This window comes from Parasteatoda tepidariorum, chromosome 1 (genome assembly GCF_982258835.1).
Source record: "Parasteatoda tepidariorum strain Cologne lab strain chromosome 1, Ptep-v5.0, whole genome shotgun sequence".
In the NCBI taxonomy this organism is placed as follows: domain Eukaryota; kingdom Metazoa; phylum Arthropoda; class Arachnida; order Araneae; family Theridiidae; genus Parasteatoda; species Parasteatoda tepidariorum.
The window spans coordinates 60,739,472-60,760,554 of record NC_141755.1 but is presented as its reverse complement, the minus strand read 5'-3'; the positions used below and the strand labels follow the sequence as shown (position 1 = coordinate 60,760,554).

Here is a 21,083-nt window from a genome sequence, read left to right as displayed (position 1 = left end):
GATGACATAAACTGCATTAGTAAATATTTACTTAAAAAGAAAATCCTTCAACTCTAGTAATAAATAAATAAATAAATAAAAGAAGTAACATTAAATTACATTTTTTGAATTCTTGAACATTAGCACAATGATTGTAACGGTGATGGACTGCTATTTTTTCAATGGACTAGATTTATGAAAATACTGATTTGTTTTAATGCAACAACGAATTATAAAATCATCCATCCTATATCTAAATGTATGCTATTTCTATCCAATCTGCGACTTATTTTAATTAAGTAATTAGGCTGCAATGGAGCATTATTTTAATTTAAAAGTAAGTGAAGTAAAATAGTATTTTCTAACACCACTGATTTCAGCCGAAAAGAAATGCTGATTCGCTGTAAAGAGCTGAATAATCATTTCTTCAGATATTTTAGTGATAAATAACAGCGTTTGAAGTTTTAAAATCTTTCTTTCATTTTGCACACGCTCTCAAAATCGTAAATTTAATTCACAAAATTTTTACAAAAATAATTTTCAAAGGATGTTCATACGATATACGTGATATCAAAACTAAAAGAAAAGTGAAATAGCCTTAGCGGATGGAGACGGCACGTTTCCATTCGGCACATGTGAGGTCATAACCAATCAGGGATCGTTCTTAATTGCATCACTTACGGAGGCCTTTTGGGGCAATTGTAATGTTTAATAACTAAATAAATTAACATTTGCCGAAAAAAACAATCAGATTTTCGGTTTCAGGAGAGAATTTCCTATAAGTTAGGTATGAAAATAATAAAATTTATGATATGCTGTAATTGTCCATTCGTCTCACACAACAACGCCCCCTACAGTTCGTTGCGATCGCGAATAAAGTAAAAATTAGTTATTATTATGCAAAAATTTAAGCTAATCACCTCGAAAGCAACTAAAAATTGCAGAAAATGATTTCAGTCAGCAGAAATCGTTTTGATTGATTATTTGGCTCACGTGACTAAAAACATCAGATTTCATAATTAAAAAAAATTTTATCGCTAAAACACCAGTTCCGTAAAAAATACACCTAAAGTTGCAGTAAAAACTACAGCAATTCTTCACAATGTTGAGCAATTGTAAATTTACTAATCTAATTTGTATTAATTTAATATAATACTAAATAAACATTCCACAAATTATGATTAAAAGGCGGAGGTATAATTGTTATAAATTTACTCGATTTAAAAAGCATTTATTACTCGTCCGTAGTGTACAGCAGTTGTAACTTACATAATGTAAATTGAACTTTTCCTTAATTGTGATTAAAAAAAAGGGGAAACTATTTCTTTCAAATAGTTCATTTTTAAACGTGCTTATTACTTTTTAGTATGGAAGAGCAGCAGTAACTTTTGTTAATCTTTCAGGGCACCTCTCAACTGGTCAGATTTTTCTATATGAACTGCAGATTAAAAGAAAGTCCTGATTACAATATATTCAAAGAGGTATTCTATTTCAATCTGTTAACGGCAGTATCAATTTTAAATTTAAAAAAAACGCAAGACAAATTCATGAAAAATATTGAAAAGTATCAATTTTACAGAAAAAAAGGTAGTACTGCTAAAGTTATTTTGATCTACTTAGTTCATTCTTTGAAAACTCCATTTTAACTTTTAATTTTAAATTAAATGTGCTTCTAACTAGCGAAATGTGATTTTTAATGAGGAGCTGTAAATCTTTAGTAATTCTATTATAGTGTAAAAAAAACTTTTAGTGTATCATAACGCCCAAAATGATGGCAACTACTTTACGCCATGGTGGCATAATGGTGCAGGAAAACATCATGCCTAACTCTTGGATCTATATGCTTCACTACACCGAGAATCTTCTTTTTCACTACTTAGTGTAAAGTAGCCGCTACAGTTTTTGTTATTCAGTAACATTAAAACTTATTATTACGGTAAGATAAGAATAACTATACTCATCAGAACCAGTAAAGTTAGGACTCAATATAAAGCAAAAATATTTAAATTAGAGAGCACATGTATTCATATTAAACATACACAGCAAATAGGGAATACTTATAAAAGTTCGAACAAGTTTAACAAAGCAGATGTGCATAGAAATTGAATACTATAAAATTATTTGATACAATTGATACGTCTATGCAAATCATCTTATGAGAACATAATTATCTTTGTTATACAACTAAAATCATACATGCATTTTTATAAGAGTTTACTTAGTGGTTTCCATGAAATATTCAACATTCGGAGAGGCAAATCAAGCTTTCAGCTTCTCTGCTTAATTGTAAAGAAAAAATATCGATTTTATGATTCCTTCTAAACAAACGCCAACATTAGCCTAAATAACTCATGTAAGTACGCCTGAGTTTGGTGTAAACTTTAATTGGTAAAAAGATTTCACTTTACCCTTTAAAGCGTGTATGAGCGTCCTATTCGGTATTAACTTAACATTTTTGTACTCAATTTTTAGAATTTGTCAGCACCAAATTTGGATAGATATTACACCACAATTTTTACAGTGTGAATGTGAAATTTTTGTCCTAATTCAGAAGTTGTAAATCTTTAGTAAGTCTTTTAACAGGAATAGAAATTCTAATTGTTTTTTTGTAATAGAATACTGTAAAAAGTCAATATTTAAAGTTAATATAATATTTGATTTCATTATTAACTTTTTATGTTTTAAGTTTTACACTTTCTACTACAAACAAATTATTTTATTTAAACATATAACACACTTTTACAGGCATTGCAACTTTATGGATGGCACATATACTTAGTGAAATTTTTTGAACTGTTTGATACGGTAAGTCAATCAATCATATACTTAAAGTTATTTTAATTTCTTATCACAGATTTTAAAAATATTAGGAAGAAAGTAGGGTCCCGGACTCCTGCTGATCACATCCTTCAATTTTTGGAAATGTTACCGCTGTTCCTTTTAGAGTGCTTCGCAATTCGAAGTCGTTTCACTTGCTCATTAAACTCTAGTCGGGCTTAATAGTCTAGTTTTGCAGGTCTGTTTAAAGTAATAAATGAAAAGTTCCTTGGCCTTCCAAGATTTGATGAATTTTTCTGACACATTTTCTAGATATTAAAATAAAAATCAATAGTAAATTGAACCAATTAAGTACCAGTTCCTCATACAAATTTCAAAAAAGTATATGATCAATTAGCGTTTATAATAAACTTTAAAGTTCTCATACACGTTACAGTCTAAGCTACGTAAATGTAACCCTCTTTTCACAAAATGAGTAAGCATCTACTAAGGTATTACGAGTCACTGTACTTTGGTAAACGATATGGTTAATAAAGACAATCTATTTCATATTATATAGATACTAGCTGTACCCTGCGTGCGTTGCAACGCTTTCAGTTTGAATTTAAATTTTGTATTTAAGTGTGTAAATGAGATTTGTGGATTTGTGATTATGATTTGAATAGAGAATTTTATTTAATGGCGAAAGAACCAGTGATAGTCTCAACAGTTAATTCTCCAGGATATCGTTAGTGCATTTTCAAACAGACATGTATGGTGATGCACACCGACCATGAAACATATTTTGGATGATGATCTGAAATAATTCTGGATCAATGGCGTCATGAATATTTCTGCTGATATGAGCTGACCAATTTGTCCTGGTGTGAGTTTTTCAATAAGCCAAATCATGTGGCAATTCTCTTTTTCTGCCGTTCAATAAAATGCATCAAACACCGTGTCTCTCTAAAAACATGACTTTTCGCAATAAAACCAAGTTTAGAGCTTAATATTTGTTTTAACTCACGTGTGATAATGTATCATGAAGATCCGATGATGTTTGCCTAAGTTACTAAAACTCTTTAATTTTAGCTCAAGCAGGATTGCATGTGGATGTAATAAATAACTCTAGCTGTCCATATGCGCACCGATACTTGTAGCAGCACCGAATGAAGTCATTTGGAAACACGAATGTACTGACCTATATTCGCCAAGAAAAGTTTCTATTGATTTGCTTGACCCGATAACAACGTTGATAATGGCTCGGCTGGCGACGTTAAATCTGGTAATTACACTTTGCCTCCAGAACAGCAAATTCCAGCTGTTTCATTCTTAAATTTGAGAGCACTACAAAACATACATAATTGATCCATTTTTCCGATGATGACGCTTGGGTGAAAGACTATAGTTGGTTGTCGGATCAAAGTGAAATGCACTGAGATTCAAATCAGAGTATTGGCAGCGTCTGAATAGCGAAGTGCGTTCTTGATTGATTTTTATTCTTGCATCCCGTTGCTCTGATGTTTCCGACGAACGGGCTTGATAAGTGCGTAGTTGATTTGTTAACAGTCTTCTTTCCCGTTGCTCTGATGTTTCCAAGGAACAGGCTTGAGTAGTGCGTAGTTGATTTGTTAACAGTCTTCTTTCCTGTCTCTCAGACGTTTCTAAGGAACGGGCTAAAGCATTGTGTTCTCGATTAGTTTCAAGTCTTTCTTCCCGTTGCTCCGATTTTTCTGAAACACGGTTAGTTCTCTTCTTGAGTGCTTGAGATGTTTATCGACTAAGAGCGATTCGTTCAGGCGGCATATTTTTGCAAATATTCTCTTTCAAACAAAAAGAAATGTAGAAGTTGACAGTGGTCGCAAATTTGCTAATTCGAAAATTCACGTATTTATTTTAAATAATAAAAAAGTAATAAAAATGAAATAAATTAAATAAGAAATATAATAATGATAAAATTTAAAACAAAAATCTATTTTTGGTAAAAATATACTTGTGGGTGCCCCTTGACGAAATTGATAACTTATGTTTATCACCATTCCTGTTTGCGCGGAACACCGCGGTAACAGGAATGGCTGCCAAAACATAATGATATTTTAATAATACATTGGAAAATTTCAGCAAGACATCGGCCAAAACTTTATAAAATTGCAATGAACCCAATGTAAGCAAAATTAATAAACCCAATAAAATGCATTTTGCATCGAAATAAAAATTAATGGAGCAAGCACAGAAAGAAAAGGAAGAAAAAAAACATCTCACTTATTCATTAAGCTTGAATTTCCTCAGTTTTAGGTGCACAGAATTCTCTAATAGCAGTTAGATACTGTCTAAATTTATCATGAATAGAATCTGTGTTCCTCCATCGCCACATAAATTCGGCGAAATACGAATTGAAAATGGCGTCTGTGGTATCGGAATGGCGGTGACATTTTTTTCTAAAGTCCTTTTTTTATGACTGCCCACATACCTTCGATCCTATTGATCAGAAGCAAAAGTAACCTAACCAACCGGTATCCAACATAGAACTAACGGACTTCTGAAATTACATATACCGTTGAACATTTAAAAATAACGCTGAAATTTAAACGAATCAGAATCACGATTGGGATTCAACATCGGCCAGCTTGGAGATCAACCGCTATCACAACTTGGTGAGAGTCAAGGGGCACCCTCAAATATAGTCTACTCCTATTTTTTAAATGAAATAATTAAAATGAATGTGAATTCGCAAACTTTGTAATAATAAACAATCTAATAGTTTTCAAATGACAACTGTCAGCAATGAAAAATTGCATACTGAATTGAGCTAAAATTGCATACTAAATATAAATAATTATTAAAAGCGTGCAAGATGAATAAAATTTGCTTTTGCCTTGATTTTTATTAAACAGTTTTCACAATACTAAATCCGTGATACGACCAATAATTACGAAACTTATTCTCGTTGATTTTACGTGCTTGTGCTCACCTGAAATAAAGAACCGAATTATGATTAAATATTAAAGTATATGTAATTTACTTTTCTAAAAGAATAGAGCTATAAGATAGAAAATATCACTGCTGTTATCTTCAAGATATTTGAAAACTGATTCGTGTACAGCAAAATTTAAAACAATGGCTAACTTTTAACCAATCAGAAAATTCCATTTCGATTTTCGCTGATACCGCTGGAACGGTTTGTGGCAGAATGTTCTATTGTGAATCTAAACCATTCTCGAATCCTTCTGAAGGTACACAGAAAATTTCATTTAAATCAGTCCAGCCGTTTAGGAGGAGTTCAGTGACATACACACGAACAGTCGAAATATATATATAAAGATATGACTAACTGTTTAGGTGTTGGAGCTATTTCCATAATTTGAACTGCAGCTTATTTTTTTCAATTCAGTATTCTTCAAATATTGTACTTATACTAGCATTTAAGATGTGAAGACCATAATTTATTACAGTACATATCAAATGTAGATCATAGTGTCAGATGACCGTAATAACCAATTTAGTCAACGTACAAAAATCACTGGTCTATCATTTAAACCAGATAACTATGTGTTTTGATTAATATTTTAAAGTCAATACTATGACCATCAAAGAACATAGTACTGAATAATTATGACTCTAAAGTTGGTTAGAAATATAATCAACCATTTGCGCTGTATACACAAAGTCAAATATGCTATAAATGCAATAATAAGCATTTAAAAATTGAGAACTATAGCCATCTTTTCAAAAAATACAGGCAACACTGACAGTATCAGTGATAACTATTTTGCTCAGTAGCAGTGTATTGACAAAACTATAAACAGGCCCTTGATAAACCCTCCAAATAATTGAATTTTCTGTACCATTGCATGGGGGATAAATTCTTTTGAATTGTTCTTAAACTTAACAAATTTTTCAGGTAATCTTTGTTCTCCGAAAAAAATTCAGTCAGATAACATTTCTCCACGTATTTCATCACAGCATTGTATTTTTAATATGTTGGATCTCCATGAGAATACAAGTAGTTGGTATAGTATTTTTGCTTCTTCTCTTTTAGTTGAATTGTAACACTAAAAATTGCTTTAAGATTTAAAAAATAAATAAATAAATAAAAATAAATAAATAAAATTGAACAAATAAATAAATAAAAATAAATAAATAAAAATGAATAAATAAATAAATAAAAATAAATAAATAAAAATGAATAAATAAATAAATAGAAATAAATAAATAAAAATAAATAAATAAAATAAATAAATGAAATAAATAAATAGAAATAAATAAATAAAAATAAATAAATAAAATAAATAAATGAAATAAATAAATGAAAATAAATAAAAATTAATAAATAAAGATAAAAAAATCAATAAATAAATTTTTAAAAGTAAATAAATAAATAAAAAACTCTGCAACTCAATTGAATCTGGTATTTAGCTGGTGTAAATTTTTTAATATTTGATTTCTCTAAATTATCCAGAGATTTTATTTTCCTAAAAAATTTATTAAAAATCCTCGGAATTCTTAACATTTTCTTTAAAATATATGGTTCAAAAGTGAACCGAACACCAGAGATTTCTTTTTAGAATTTGCTATCTTTAGAAGGCTCAGGATAGTGCACTGGTTTTGATTACTTCATACTTATTGTTTTAATTTACTTTATTAACTTAATTTACTTTATTAACTTAATTGTTTTAATTTACTTTATTAACTTAATTGTTTTAATTTACTTTATTAACTTAATTGTTTCAATTTACTTTATTAACTTAATTGTTTTCATTTTATTTTTTAACTCAATTATTTTCATTTACTTCATTAACTTAATTGCTTTAATTTACTTCAAGCTCAAATTAAACGTTTAGTTTATACTAGGAGGCTCCTCCCCCTGCTCGCTAACGCTCGCCAACCCCCGAGAATTGCTACGCAATCCCATGTGGTTCACGCCGTGAACCATGGCTCGCTGCGCTCGCTCGCCAATGAACACAATGTTCTAGCACAAAGACATAGTATATTATCATGAAAGACATAGTATTTTATCATCAAAGACATAATATTGTACTTATGTAGAAGAATTCTATCGATGTTCTTATTGGCTTTTAAAAAAGTATATTAGCTATTTAGATTGTACATGGTGAAAAAATTAAAACATTAGCTAAATGAGAAACATATCAGCAAAATAAATTATCAAATATTGCAGTTACTCACCTAAATTCAACTAAATGTGTATAATAAATTAGTTAATGCTAGAAATTCTGAAAGTTTTAGAAAAAAATTTTATTATTTAAAAATATAAACTTTAAACCCTAACTTTTCCTTGTGAGATAATAACCCTCAAAAAGTCTTTCATTTTCAAGAACACAAAAATTTGTTTTATCGCCAAATGAAATATTTTTTGGTGATCAGCATTATTGAAATCAATTTCTATATTAATTAACATTCGTGATAAAGTACACAACATTTTAATATAAAATAAGGATGTTTTACAAACAATAAATTAAAATGCATGCCTTTTAGCATTACCCGAGAAATACCACATGGAGGTCGCCATTCTGCATTTCTAATCAGGGAGTTTTGATTTAGGCAGTTCCCCTTGCCAAGTTTCAATAAAAAAATTTCCAAGAAACATTTTTTTCAGCAAAGCTCTAAGAAATTAACACTAAGCATTTAGAATTTCTTTGAAAACACAATTATAGATTTGGCATCTTGGAGCAATTACTGAAAGGTTGTCAAATGACTTAACTCTTGACAGGCCAACATAAAGTTGTCCGTGACTAAAAACTTGTTTTGTTGTAGTCAATACTAAACTGATTTTCTCAAAAGTCTGACCTTGTGACTTATTTATAATCATGGAGAAGGCCAGCCTAATTAATTCCTAATTGAGTTTAAATTAAATATTGAGTATTGAGTATAGTAAAGTGCGGCGTGCTCTCTGCTTTCACTTATAGCACTGCGTTTCAATAAATTAAATATTATCATGTTTTTAGGGCATGAATCTGAATTGAACAACCTGATAATGCTCACTCTGGCTATTGTTTTTGTTTTTAAAAGCGCTATATGTTGAGCCAGTTTAAATTAAATATTATCATGTTTTTAGGGCATGAATCTGAATTGAACAACCTGATAATGCTCACTCTGGTTATTGTTTCCGTTTTTAGAAGCGCTATATGTTGAGCCACCTCTTGTGACACTTTTAGCAGCAATCATTGGTCGATTTTCTAATGTTGCCATTCGGGGAGTTGTAATGAGGCTTTTTTTTCGGTGCCGTGTAAGAGAAATATATATATAGATTGATCTAGGAATAATTAAAATGAAAAGTAATATTTCCTCTTTCAGGATATTATCTATTAATTATTATCACCGTCAACAGTTACGTCCACGTAATAATGTATTTTTATTACTTCCTATCTGCGTTCGGACCTCGCATGCAGAAGTATTTGTGGTGGAAGAGGCATTTAACTAAGTTACAAATGGTGAGTTTAAATAATAATTATTATTTTTGTTGTGTGCATAAGACTATTCTTAGAAAGTGTGACATTCAAGAAACATAATTTGTGAAGTACTAGTCATAATAAAAGAATGTAGTAATAATTAAAATAATTTAAGCAATATTGAATATCATAAAACGTATTTTAATAACGCACTTTGCTTTCAGTTTATGAAGTGATTAATTATTATGTTAATAAAAAAAAGTCAAAATTTCTGATGGTTTTCCATTGATGGACCAAAATTATGTTGGTTAAGTAACCATCACCGCAATGTAGGAATTCGGACTAATTTATGATGGTCCAACATAAAAATATAAACTTGTTTGTTTGCTCTTGTTGAACCATCAGAAATTTCCATCATAGTTTTTTAGAAATAAAATCTTGGAACGATCGTGAACCACCATCATCCCAATGTTGGATCCCTGATTTTTTAAGGGCCAACATAGAAACTTGTTTTGATGGTATATCCCTGCTGAAACAACAAGAATTCTTATTAAACCATCATGGAAATGCATTGCTGTACCATTACAGATCATCAAGAATTTCCATCATAGTATCATAGAAATCAAATCTTGGAACGATCATGAGCCACCATCATCCCAATGTTGGATCCCTGATTTTTTAAGGGCCAACATAAAAACTTGTTTTGATGGCATATTCCTGCTGAAACAACAAGAATTCTTATTAAACCATCATGGAAATGCATTGATGTACCATTAAAGATCATCAAGAATTTCCATCATAGTATCATAGAAATCAAATCTTGGAACGATCATGAGCCACCATCATCCCAATGTTGGATCCCTGATTTTTTAAGGGCCAACATAAAAACTTGTTTTGATGGCATATTCCTGCTGAAACAACAAGAATTCTTATTAAACCATCATGGAAATGCATTGCTGTACCATTAAAGATCATCAAGAATTTCCATCATAGTATCATAGAAATCAAATCTTGGAACGATCATGAGCCACCATCATCCCAATGTTGGATCCCTGATTTTTTAAGGGCCAACATAAAAACTTGTTTTGATGGTATATTCCTGCTGAAACAACAAGAATTTTTATTAAACCATCATGAAAATGCATTGTTGTACCAGTAAAGATCATCAAGAATTTCCATCATAGTATCATAGAAATCAAATGTTGGGACGATCGTGAACCACCATCATCCTAATGTTGGATCCCTGATTTTTTAAGGACCAACATAAAAACTTGTTTTGATGGTATATTCCTGCTGAATAAACAAGAATTTTTATTAAACCATCATGGAAATGCATTGTTGTACCATTAAAGATCATCAAGAATTTCCATCATAGTATCATAGAAATCAAATGTTGGAACGATCATGAGCCACCATCATCCCAATGTTGGATCCCTGATTTTTTAAGGGCCAACATAAAAACTTGTTTTGATGGTATATTCCTGCTGAAACAACAAGAATTTTTATTAAACCATCATGAAAATGCATTGTTGTACCATTAAAGATCATCAAGAATTTTCATCATAGTATCATAGAAATCAAATCTTGGAACGATCGTGAACCACCATCATCCCAATGTTGGATCCCTGATTTTTTAAGGGCCAACATAAAAACTTGTTTTGATGGTATATTCCTGCTGAAACAACAAGAATTTTTATTAAACCATCATGAAAATGCAGTGTTGTACCATTAAAGATCATCAAGAATTTCCATCATAGTATCATAGAAATCAAATCTTGGAACGATCGTGAACCACCATCATCCCAATGTTGGATCCCTGATTTTTTAAGGGCCAACATAAAAACTTGTTTTGATGGTATATTCCTGCTGAAACAACAAGAATTTTTATTAAACCATCATGGAAATGCATTGTTGTACCATTAAAGATCATCAAGAATTTCCATCATAGTATCATAGAAATCAAATGTTGGAACGATCATGAGCCACCCTCATCCCAATGTTGGATCCCTGATTTTTTAAGGGCCAACATAAAAACTTGTTTTGATGGCATATTCCTGCTGAAACAACAAGAATTCTTATTAAACCATCATGGAAATGCATTGATGTACCATTAAAGATCATCAAGAATTTCCATCATAGTATCATAGAAATCAAATCTTGGAACGATCATGAGCCACCATCATCCCAATGTTGGATCCCTGATTTTTTAAGGGCCAACATAAAAACTTGTTTTGATGGCATATTCCTGCTGAAACAACAAGAATTCTTATTAAACCATCATGGAAATGCATTGCTGTACCATTAAAGATCATCAAGAATTTCCATCATAGTATCATAGAAATCAAATCTTGGAACGATCATGAGCCACCATCATCCCAATGTTGGATCCCTGATTTTTTAAGGGCCAACATAAAAACTTGTTTTGATGGTATATTCCTGCTGAAACAACAAGAATTTTTATTAAACCATCATGAAAATGCATTGTTGTACCAGTAAAGATCATCAAGAATTTCCATCATAGTATCATAGAAATCAAATGTTGGGACGATCGTGAACCACCATCATCCTAATGTTGGATCCCTGATTTTTTAAGGACCAACATAAAAACTTGTTTTGATGGTATATTCCTGCTGAATAAACAAGAATTTTTATTAAACCATCATGGAAATGCATTGTTGTACCATTAAAGATCATCAAGAATTTCCATCATAGTATCATAGAAATCAAATGTTGGAACGATCATGAGCCACCATCATCCCAATGTTGGATCCCTGATTTTTTAAGGGCCAACATAAAAACTTGTTTTGATGGTATATTCCTGCTGAAACAACAAGAATTTTTATTAAACCATCATGAAAATGCATTGTTGTACCATTAAAGATCATCAAGAATTTTCATCATAGTATCATAGAAATCAAATCTTGGAACGATCGTGAACCACCATCATCCCAATGTTGGATCCCTGATTTTTTAAGGGCCAACATAAAAACTTGTTTTGATGGTATATTCCTGCTGAAACAACAAGAATTTTTATTAAACCATCATGAAAATGCAGTGTTGTACCATTAAAGATCATCAAGAATTTCCATCATAGTATCATAGAAATCAAATCTTGGAACGATCGTGAACCACCATCATCCCAATGTTGGATCCCTGATTTTTTAAGGGCCAACATAAAAACTTGTTTTGATGGTATATTCCTGCTGAAACAACAAGAATTTTTATTAAACCATCATGGAAATGCATTGTTGTACCATTAAAGATCATCAAGAATTTCCATCATAGTATCATAGAAATCAAATGTTGGAACGATCATGAGCCACCCTCATCCCAATGTTGGATCCCTGATTTTTTAAGGGCCAACATAAAAACTTGTTTTGATGGTATATTCCTGCTGAAACAACAAGAATTTTTATTAAACCATCATGGAAATGCATTGCTGTACCATTAAAGATCATCAGGAATTTCCATCATAGTATCATAGAAATCAAATGTTGAAACGATCATGAACAGCCATCTTCCCAGTTTGGAAATTTGGACTGATTTATGACGGTTCAACATGCATGGAAATTAAAAACTATTTTGAGAGTACTATTCCAGAGAACCCGCAAGAATTTACCATTTAACCATCATGGAAATGCATCATGGATTCTTGGTCCATGAGAAACAAACTTCTCTTAATGGTTAGCCGTCATAGTATTAAATTGGCGTCTTCCATCATGGAATGATGGAAGATGCTACCATATAATTTGCTGGTGTATCAATAAGTGTGAACGTATAACGGAAACAGTTGGATAATAGTGACCATCATGAATCGCACTGAAACCAACATAAATCATCAAAATGTTGTCTTGGACCATCAAGAATTTTGACGTAGGAAGACAAACAAAAAATGTAAATTTTAAAAAGGACAGAAGAGATAAAAACTTGAAAAATAGTAATCTGTCTGAGCTTAACTTCATTAATATGTTTCTCAAAATTTAGCCCTTAGAATAATTAATTATGTAATTTTATTTTATTTATGAAAAATGTAACAAAATTTTTAAGAGATGATAAATGTGACGACCGACAAAAATATTTTTACCTTTAAACTGATTTCGATGCAAAGCGCTTTTACCTTTAATTCAATAATTTACCATATTTCATGAAGCGTATGAGAGAGGAAGAATCAGATATATTATCCACTTATATTTGTTTCTATATGTAGCTTTTTAATAGTTAATTTAATGATATTTATCTAAGGTATCAGTTCCTAAGGTATCCAGATATACACTACGCTACCATAATGAAAGAGACGACACTTTCAGTTTTTTGCATCTTTTTGATTTTCTCAACAATTACTAGTGTATTAGTTTGTAACTTTAAAGATGTTCCGTTCATGCGATTTTTCATACTTAACAATGAAGTTTGAAGCATTCAAATGTTTGAGGGACAGAGAATAAATTACGAAAGAAAACAATTATTTTTGAACACTCTATGTCAGAAAATCAAGGAATATGCTTGTAACTGGAATGGATTAGTTAGGCCGTTATTTTTAATAACTGCGTAAAGTTTCGTAAACTTAGTTTAATAATTTATGAAGATATGGACTTTTTTGTAAAAAAATAGAAATTGGACTTGCATATATTCTTTGTCCTAACTTTAAAAATATTCAATAAAATTAAACAAAATTTGGGAGGAATTTAAAATAAATAAAAAATATTATTTTTTAAAATTTTAAAACAAATCGATAAAAATGTGTAAAATATGAGCATTTAAAGCAGCTCTCTCATACTGCGCTTGCGAAGGAAAAAAAGGAAAAATTATTTCAAACACGTATCTAACGTACGTAGATGCAGAAAACTTATTTTAGTAGTCAATCATATTTGGCAGCTAATGAAAAAAGTTTGCATTGAGCATCTTAAAAATTTAAAAAGTTCCCACCAATATTCTAAGAAGCTTCGGTCCTTTTTAAAAGACAATTCAAAATGAGAAGGGGTTTTCCACAAATTTCATTTTGAATTATGAAACATTTATTAAAAAGAACAGATCCAATTCCTTTTTAAAGTATTTCAAATATTTTCTTCCCTTTTACAATTACATCTTGCTGTTCGGCAATTATAGGGCAGTGTAATTTGCAAGACTACAAAATGGTATCTGTGGAAAACCCATGATCATTTTGAGCTTCATGTCAAAAAGTACAACTACCTAGAAAAGGGCTCAAAACTTTTTTAAATTTTTAAGATATTTAAAGTCAGACTTTTTTCATAAGTTGCCAAATACAATTGAGTACAAAAATATAAAATCAATTTTTTTTTAATTTTTCCAGTCATACTCAGTAAAAAAAAAAAATAAAATAAATAAAAAAAAAGAAGAAGAAGAAAAGAAAAAAAACTACTTTAAATACTTATATATTGCGCAGTTCTTAACGTTTTTTTTTTTTTTCAAATTTTGAACCAATAATTTTGTCGATAATTTTAAATTGGTCCAAAAATTTCATTAATTGTTCTGAATATTTTTAAATTTATAAACAGAAAAGCAGTAAGACAAAAAAAATAGGTTTTACAGATAAATAAAGTCCAGATCTCCGTAAATAACTAAGCTCAGTTTACGGTCGGTTGAAGCTGTTATTGTAAATAACAACCTAAGTAATCGATACAAGTTACAATCGATACAATCGATACAATCAGTATTGTTGGGTAGTATACTATGCATGAAAGATAAAGAGCCATGCATATTATCCACTTCAGTTTGTTTCAAAATGTGTCTTTTTAGTGGTTAATTCAATAATATTTCTACTAAGGGATAGTAATAATGCAAGTTAATTAAGAGACAACGTTTTTTGATGATTTATGAAGATATAAAAACGCTGATTAAAGACAGAATATGCATTTTTCATAACCTAAAGATTTAGGAATAAAATTATTCTAAAGATATATTTAACATCCTTCATAATTACATTGAAAATGCACTTTAAATATCTGGCAGTGAAATTAGGAATAATGGATTCGAAATAATTCGTTCAAGACTATTTCAAAAAAATAAAACACGCTGAAAACTTTTAAAAAAATTCAATAAAGCTTTAAATTTAACCAGGAAACCAACAGTTAAGTTAAATGGACAGAGTATTAGAATTTCACACTACATAGCCTACCTTGTGTTCCAACTAAACTGTTGGCTCTCTTGGGTGACTCGTCTAGACATGTTCCAGCCAAAAATAGCAAAATTTCAAACAAAATTAAACAGGCAATCCGGGATCGACTGGGGCATGAGCCCACAAATTAAGAAATACATATATTACAATAGCGAACAAAAAATAGCTCTCTATGGAGCAATCATTAAGTAAGAACTCTCCAAAGAATTAAGAAGATCGAAAGATTAGCACTACTATCAATAGTCAAAACCTTGCAGAACAACGTCAACGGATGCGTTCCAAGTACTAGCCTGGACCATCCCTTTGCATTTAACAATAGATACATAAGAAAGACTCGCAAATATTTACTTTCACCGTATAAACAACGAATCATTCATATCAAACCCTATTATCCCAATAATCCCACCAGCAAACATACAAATTATTCCTTTTGATTATAGCTGTCCAAACAATACCGGTATTGAAATATACACAGATGGTTCTCGGCTTATAAATAACAACATCTTCAGAGTCGGATGTGACTTTATTGTTTACATTGATAATCACCTATTACAAAAATACAGATTCAGATTAACCGATCATTCAACTGTTTTTAAAGCCGAACTTTGAACCGTGCTCCAGGTGACATAAGGGTATATTGTAGTCGTGAATCTATTAGATGCATGTCTACAGTATTAAAACAGAAGTACACATATATAAAGATTCTTCATCCGGTCTTTTTGAAATTGAGCAATCCAAACATACAAAATACATAGTTGAAATGATTAAGAGCCAACTATAGTCACAACATAAAATTCCACTGGATAAAAGCAAATAGAGGATTTTTAGGCAGCGAAGAGGCTGACAGCCAGGTCAAACTTTCTTGCCAGAAAGATAACGTAGACTTAAGCGATATACCTTCAAAACGTTCAATTTGAACAAAACTTAATGAAATAAACCTGGAAAAATGGCAAGAACGATGGGGCAACCCGCGTTCTAAAGGAAGACATACCTATAATGTTTGAAATCCAGCGTTCTATAGAATGCCTAGGCATTGTACATAATTCTTAAAGCTAGCCAGCAATGTATGAAAGGATTTATATTTCACACATTTCCTAGGCATTCTATAGAATGCCAAATGAGAAACCGGCGAAGTATAAAATACATCTCCGATTCGGTTAGAATATCATTATTTCCTTTAATTAGAAGGTCATAAATTATGCTTTGCCTTTCTTAAGTTATGCTTATGAATTTCTCTTAATATCAATTTTGTTTCCCTTAATAAGAAAGGCATAAATTATTTTTTGTACAACTTTCATTTTTCTTTACGCATTCTGAATAATTTTTTCAATAGCACTCTCATTATTTTTTCAGAGTAACATTTTTATTTTTGAAAAGTGCGCATCATTTGTATAATAACCTCATCAGGACGTTTTTTCATACTTTGCCTAAATAGCATTTTTCATTCTATAGAATGCCTAGGTATTACATACAATGCCTAGGGAAAGTATGTAATACTTCTCATATTTCATACTTGGCCTAAAAACATCCGGCATTATATACAATGCCTAGGTATTCTATAGAATGCCGGCTTTTCATACTTTGCCGGTAACATATATATTCATATTCAAGTTTCTTGGAAAACCAACTGGGGGTCACCTCGACGAATCAAAATGGAACTCTTTTGCACTCCTGCTATTAGTGTTGTCTAATTTGCAAGTGGATACACATTCTGGAACTTTTCTTTCGAACTTAGATATACGAACTCATAACCTTTTGTAAAGCAAGTTCTTTTCATCTGTTTTTTCAATGGTTTGCACATTGTGAAAAAAATGCTTTTCATATGTACAAACAAAACGACTTGGTTTAATTTTGCGTCATGTTCTATATTTTTCTCATGTTTTAATACTGTGCAATTCCTCTTTCTGTGTAAATTATGCAAAGATCTTTCCTTACCAGTTTGACCAATTTTGGCAAAACCATACTAGGGCATGATCTTCTTAATTTTAGTGCTGTTATTTGAGCCAAATTTTGATTTTCCTTTTGTAACGGAACATCTTTTCATCTGCACTTTATTTTATTGGAAATCCGTTTTGTTAAGGGACTTCTTTAGACCTGTTAGCATTCTTGATTTTAAAGAATGTAGTGTTAATTTTTCATATGCACAGACCTGCTAGATTTTTATCGATTTGCCCCATGTTTTCGTATTTGAACAGTTGCTCACTGATCAGTACCCTGGTGGGCTATTAGTATCTCTGGATGGCCCCTGCGGGGGTGTATCAGGGTAAAGCTTATATGCGGATCCCTTTCTGCAATTAATTCTACTTCATCGTCATAAGCTGAGTCCCACAATATAATCGTGTTCACCCCCCTTCAAAGAATTCAAAGTTCCACACTTTTTTAAAACATTTTATACTAACTTTTAAATCAAAATTTTACCACGTGTCTAATACCAATTGGCACATAGCGTCTATAGAAACGGAGTGGATATTTTCCGTCTTTGATAGTTTTTTTTCTTTTTCCAACAACCCTTCATTCCAAGATGATTGAATATTATCCTTGAAGATTCTTTTTTTATTAATTTTAGAAATTTTCAAATTGATTTTTAAGTGGCTGACTTATACATCCGATACACCAGAAATTTGCGATCTCGTAAACAAAAAGAGGGATATGCAACGGCTCGACTTATACCAACATCTCCTAGAAGGAAGAAGGCCTCAGCACAGATGAATTTAGTAGTCTGACGTAGCGAACATAAACTGCGCAAAAATAAGAAAGATGTTACTAAGTTCGGATTACTAAGTTGCGCAGTTGGAGAAATACGAAAGGTGTCATTGCGTGTGGACTACTTACCTTTGGTTGTTACGTTTGGACTTAAGTTTGAACTTTATGGTAACCCGTGCATCGGCTTTCTTTCTTCCAGATGGTATTGCTTGTACACCGATGTAAACAGTAATTATTCAAAGCGAATTATTTATAAGTCAAAATTTTTTGACTTTCAAAATAGACAATTGTCCTAAAAAGTTTGGAAATTTATAGTTAATGCAATAATAAAACAAACAATGCGATTAGCTGCAAGAGATATAGCTTTTTGTGTAATAAAAATTATTTTTTAATAACAAAAATATTTTCTTTTTTTGTTTTAGATGCAGTTTGTCTTCGCGATGGTCTACTTAGGTCAAGGATTTGTGACTGGCTGCGAACACGCAGATAAATTAGAAATCACTATTTTCGCTCTGATGATTTTATTTTTCATTCTCTTCCTCAACTTCTATTTGCGAACTTTTCTGAAAAATAGAAGTGCTCAAATACGATCAAAAGTAATCGATAAAATAAAGTGACATTGCTTTTAATTCATAAAATGAAAAGCAAAAGACATGTTTTCAGAATTCATTAAGTTTTTCTTGAATTCATTTATCAATTTATGTTCCTAGAATAAAGAATTTCTTTCGGAATAATACTATTGTCTGAAAGAAAAATTTTTAAATTTTGTGACTATCTAACACAAACTTCCATCTTATAATTAGCAATAAAAGCTCTCCTGAAAAAATTTAATCCATTAAAAATTAGACCTACAGTACCTATTTCATACAGAATAACTCTGGTTCAGGACTTGATAACCGTCTGAATTTGCTTAGAAAATGAAAGCACAGGGATTTACAAATACGTTACAACCAGATTTAGCCTCCTGCCTAACTAACTAAACTATGAGGAGAATGATTTCTTAGCCAGCTGTTTCAAAATACCCAACAAATTTCTTATGGAGTTAAAGTCAGATGATATAGCAGGTCAATCGAAATGGATTGAGAGTAGGGGAGAGTGGGGTCAATTGTAACAGGGTACGATTGTAACAGAGCAAAAATTTCGAGTGTCGGGTTCTAGATTTGGTTCCTAGGTGGCGCACAAGGTGTATTTAATAAATCTACATGTATACCCCTGATGGCAACCATTTTTTTGTACTTTTGAATGAGTTACATCACAAAAGATATTTTCACGCCACGCAAGTACTTTTTTTGGTATTAGAATATTATATTGTAACAAAGTAATTTTGTTTAAACAAATAAAAATTAGTAACCGAATATGTAAGTGGACACTTTAATTAACATTTCAATAAAAAAAAAGATTAGTTTTGCTAATTAACTAGCATTGTTTTTAACAAATGAAGCTGAAATAGCGTCTTGGGGACAATTGTAACAATAAGTAAAGGGACGATTGTAACTGCTGAAAATAAATAATCTTGTGTTTACAAACCATTACTGAATTCTTTAAGAACCACCAATAGTTTCCTATATCATTCATATTATGTTGCATGTGCATTATTTTATTTGTCACCTTTCACAGCATAAATTAAAATTTTTAACCACTTAAAGTTAAAAGTTTAACCCTTTAGGTTTCTGCTCATTATTATTTTTACTCCTAAAATATCACTACTATTTTGATCAATAAAAAAATATATCACAACTATGATAATATGAATAATTAACTATGTTTTAGTTGAATTTATGAACTGTTACAATTGACTCCGTAAGTGGGGACAATTGTAACAGCTGCACGACTGTCAAAAATTACAATACTAATAACAATACTAATACTATACATAACTAATATAATAATATTTAAAATCAGGTATTTATTTTTTTTCTAGTAGAGGATAGTCTAGTAGAGGATAGTCTACTACTAGTAGAGGATAGTCTACTCTAATATAATAATATTTAAAATCAGGTATTTATTTTTTTTCTAGTAGAGGATAGTCTAGGATAGTCTGTCAATTAATACTAATAATATATTGGATTTTTTGTTAGTTAAAAATAGTTAAGTAGAAAATGTTACAATTGACCCCACTCTCCCCTATTCATAAAAACAGACATACATTCTTTCAGTCCAATAAATACTGTCGTTTTTATCTTAAAAAAATAAAAAAAATACATATTCATCGAGAATGTTTTTATTGAAAGGCAGCACTTAATTATCCTTGACGTTTAACATGCTGGCTAGAAATAATATTCACCTCGTTAAGCGGATTCAATCCATATTAAGATAAAGACCCTCAAACATCACATCTTGAACTATGAAAAATTATACTTTTCATTATTTGCTCTAGATGAGACTAATTTTTGGCAAAATGAGTTAATATCGAACGAGAATGGTTGTAAGTAAAATAGGCTAAATTTGAGTATTCCTTCCCCTATGCAATAAATATCTCCGTGATTGTCTGTATACTCTTTCATTACCTGCTTTTGAACGCCGGGATACGAATAGAACTTTTCACGATTAGCTGTGAAATAAATGGATCGGTAAAATTGTTAAATTTTAGGATGTTTGATGAGATGCTGATACAAGCGCATAGTTTTGTTGAGATAAACGCATAATTTGTTAAGATGAATGCATAGATTTTCTTACAATAAACGCAAAGTTCAATTATACAAAAGTCAGAATCGGTTAAACTGTGCCTAATGGGTATTCTGCGTACTAAGCCAGTCGGAAAAAAGAGAAAGCTTCCTGGAGCCTCTCTCAGTAGGGGTACCTGATTTAACCTGGAGTAGGCGAAAGCTCTAAAGAGGAAAGAATACTTGAATTTATGGGCTTAAAAACCACAGGAAAATGTAATAAAATTCCGATTTTTTTTCTGATATTACTTTTTTTTACCCCCATGCTCGCATATCATTTCTCAAGCATATACACCGAAGAGCCATTACATTATAACAACCCTCCATCTATAACAATGGGCTCACCCAGGTTTTCATGGTTTCTCGCCCAGGATCAATGTCTTCATGGAGCACATTAGGACCCATAATCCTCATGGAACAATCCCTGACGCCTGTAAGCTA

At 31.0% G+C, this 21,083-nt stretch overlaps 1 protein-coding gene across 1 annotated transcript in view; it reads left to right on the top strand.

Moving 5' to 3' along the window:
- The window catches only part of LOC107457057 (very long chain fatty acid elongase 7), a 36,625-nt gene extending 17,912 nt beyond the window's left edge, over positions 1-18,713 (top strand). Inside the window, exons 4-8 of the mRNA XM_087165243.1 lie at positions 1,383-1,460; positions 2,725-2,784; positions 6,638-6,746; positions 9,049-9,185; positions 18,402-18,713. Of these exons, the coding sequence (XP_087021369.1) occupies positions 1,383-1,460; positions 2,725-2,784; positions 6,638-6,746; positions 9,049-9,185; positions 18,402-18,596 (579 nt within the window). The 3' untranslated portion in view covers positions 18,597-18,713. The remainder of the gene's footprint in view (positions 1-1,382; positions 1,461-2,724; positions 2,785-6,637; positions 6,747-9,048; positions 9,186-18,401) is intronic.
- Positions 18,714-21,083: the final 2,370 nt, after the last annotated feature.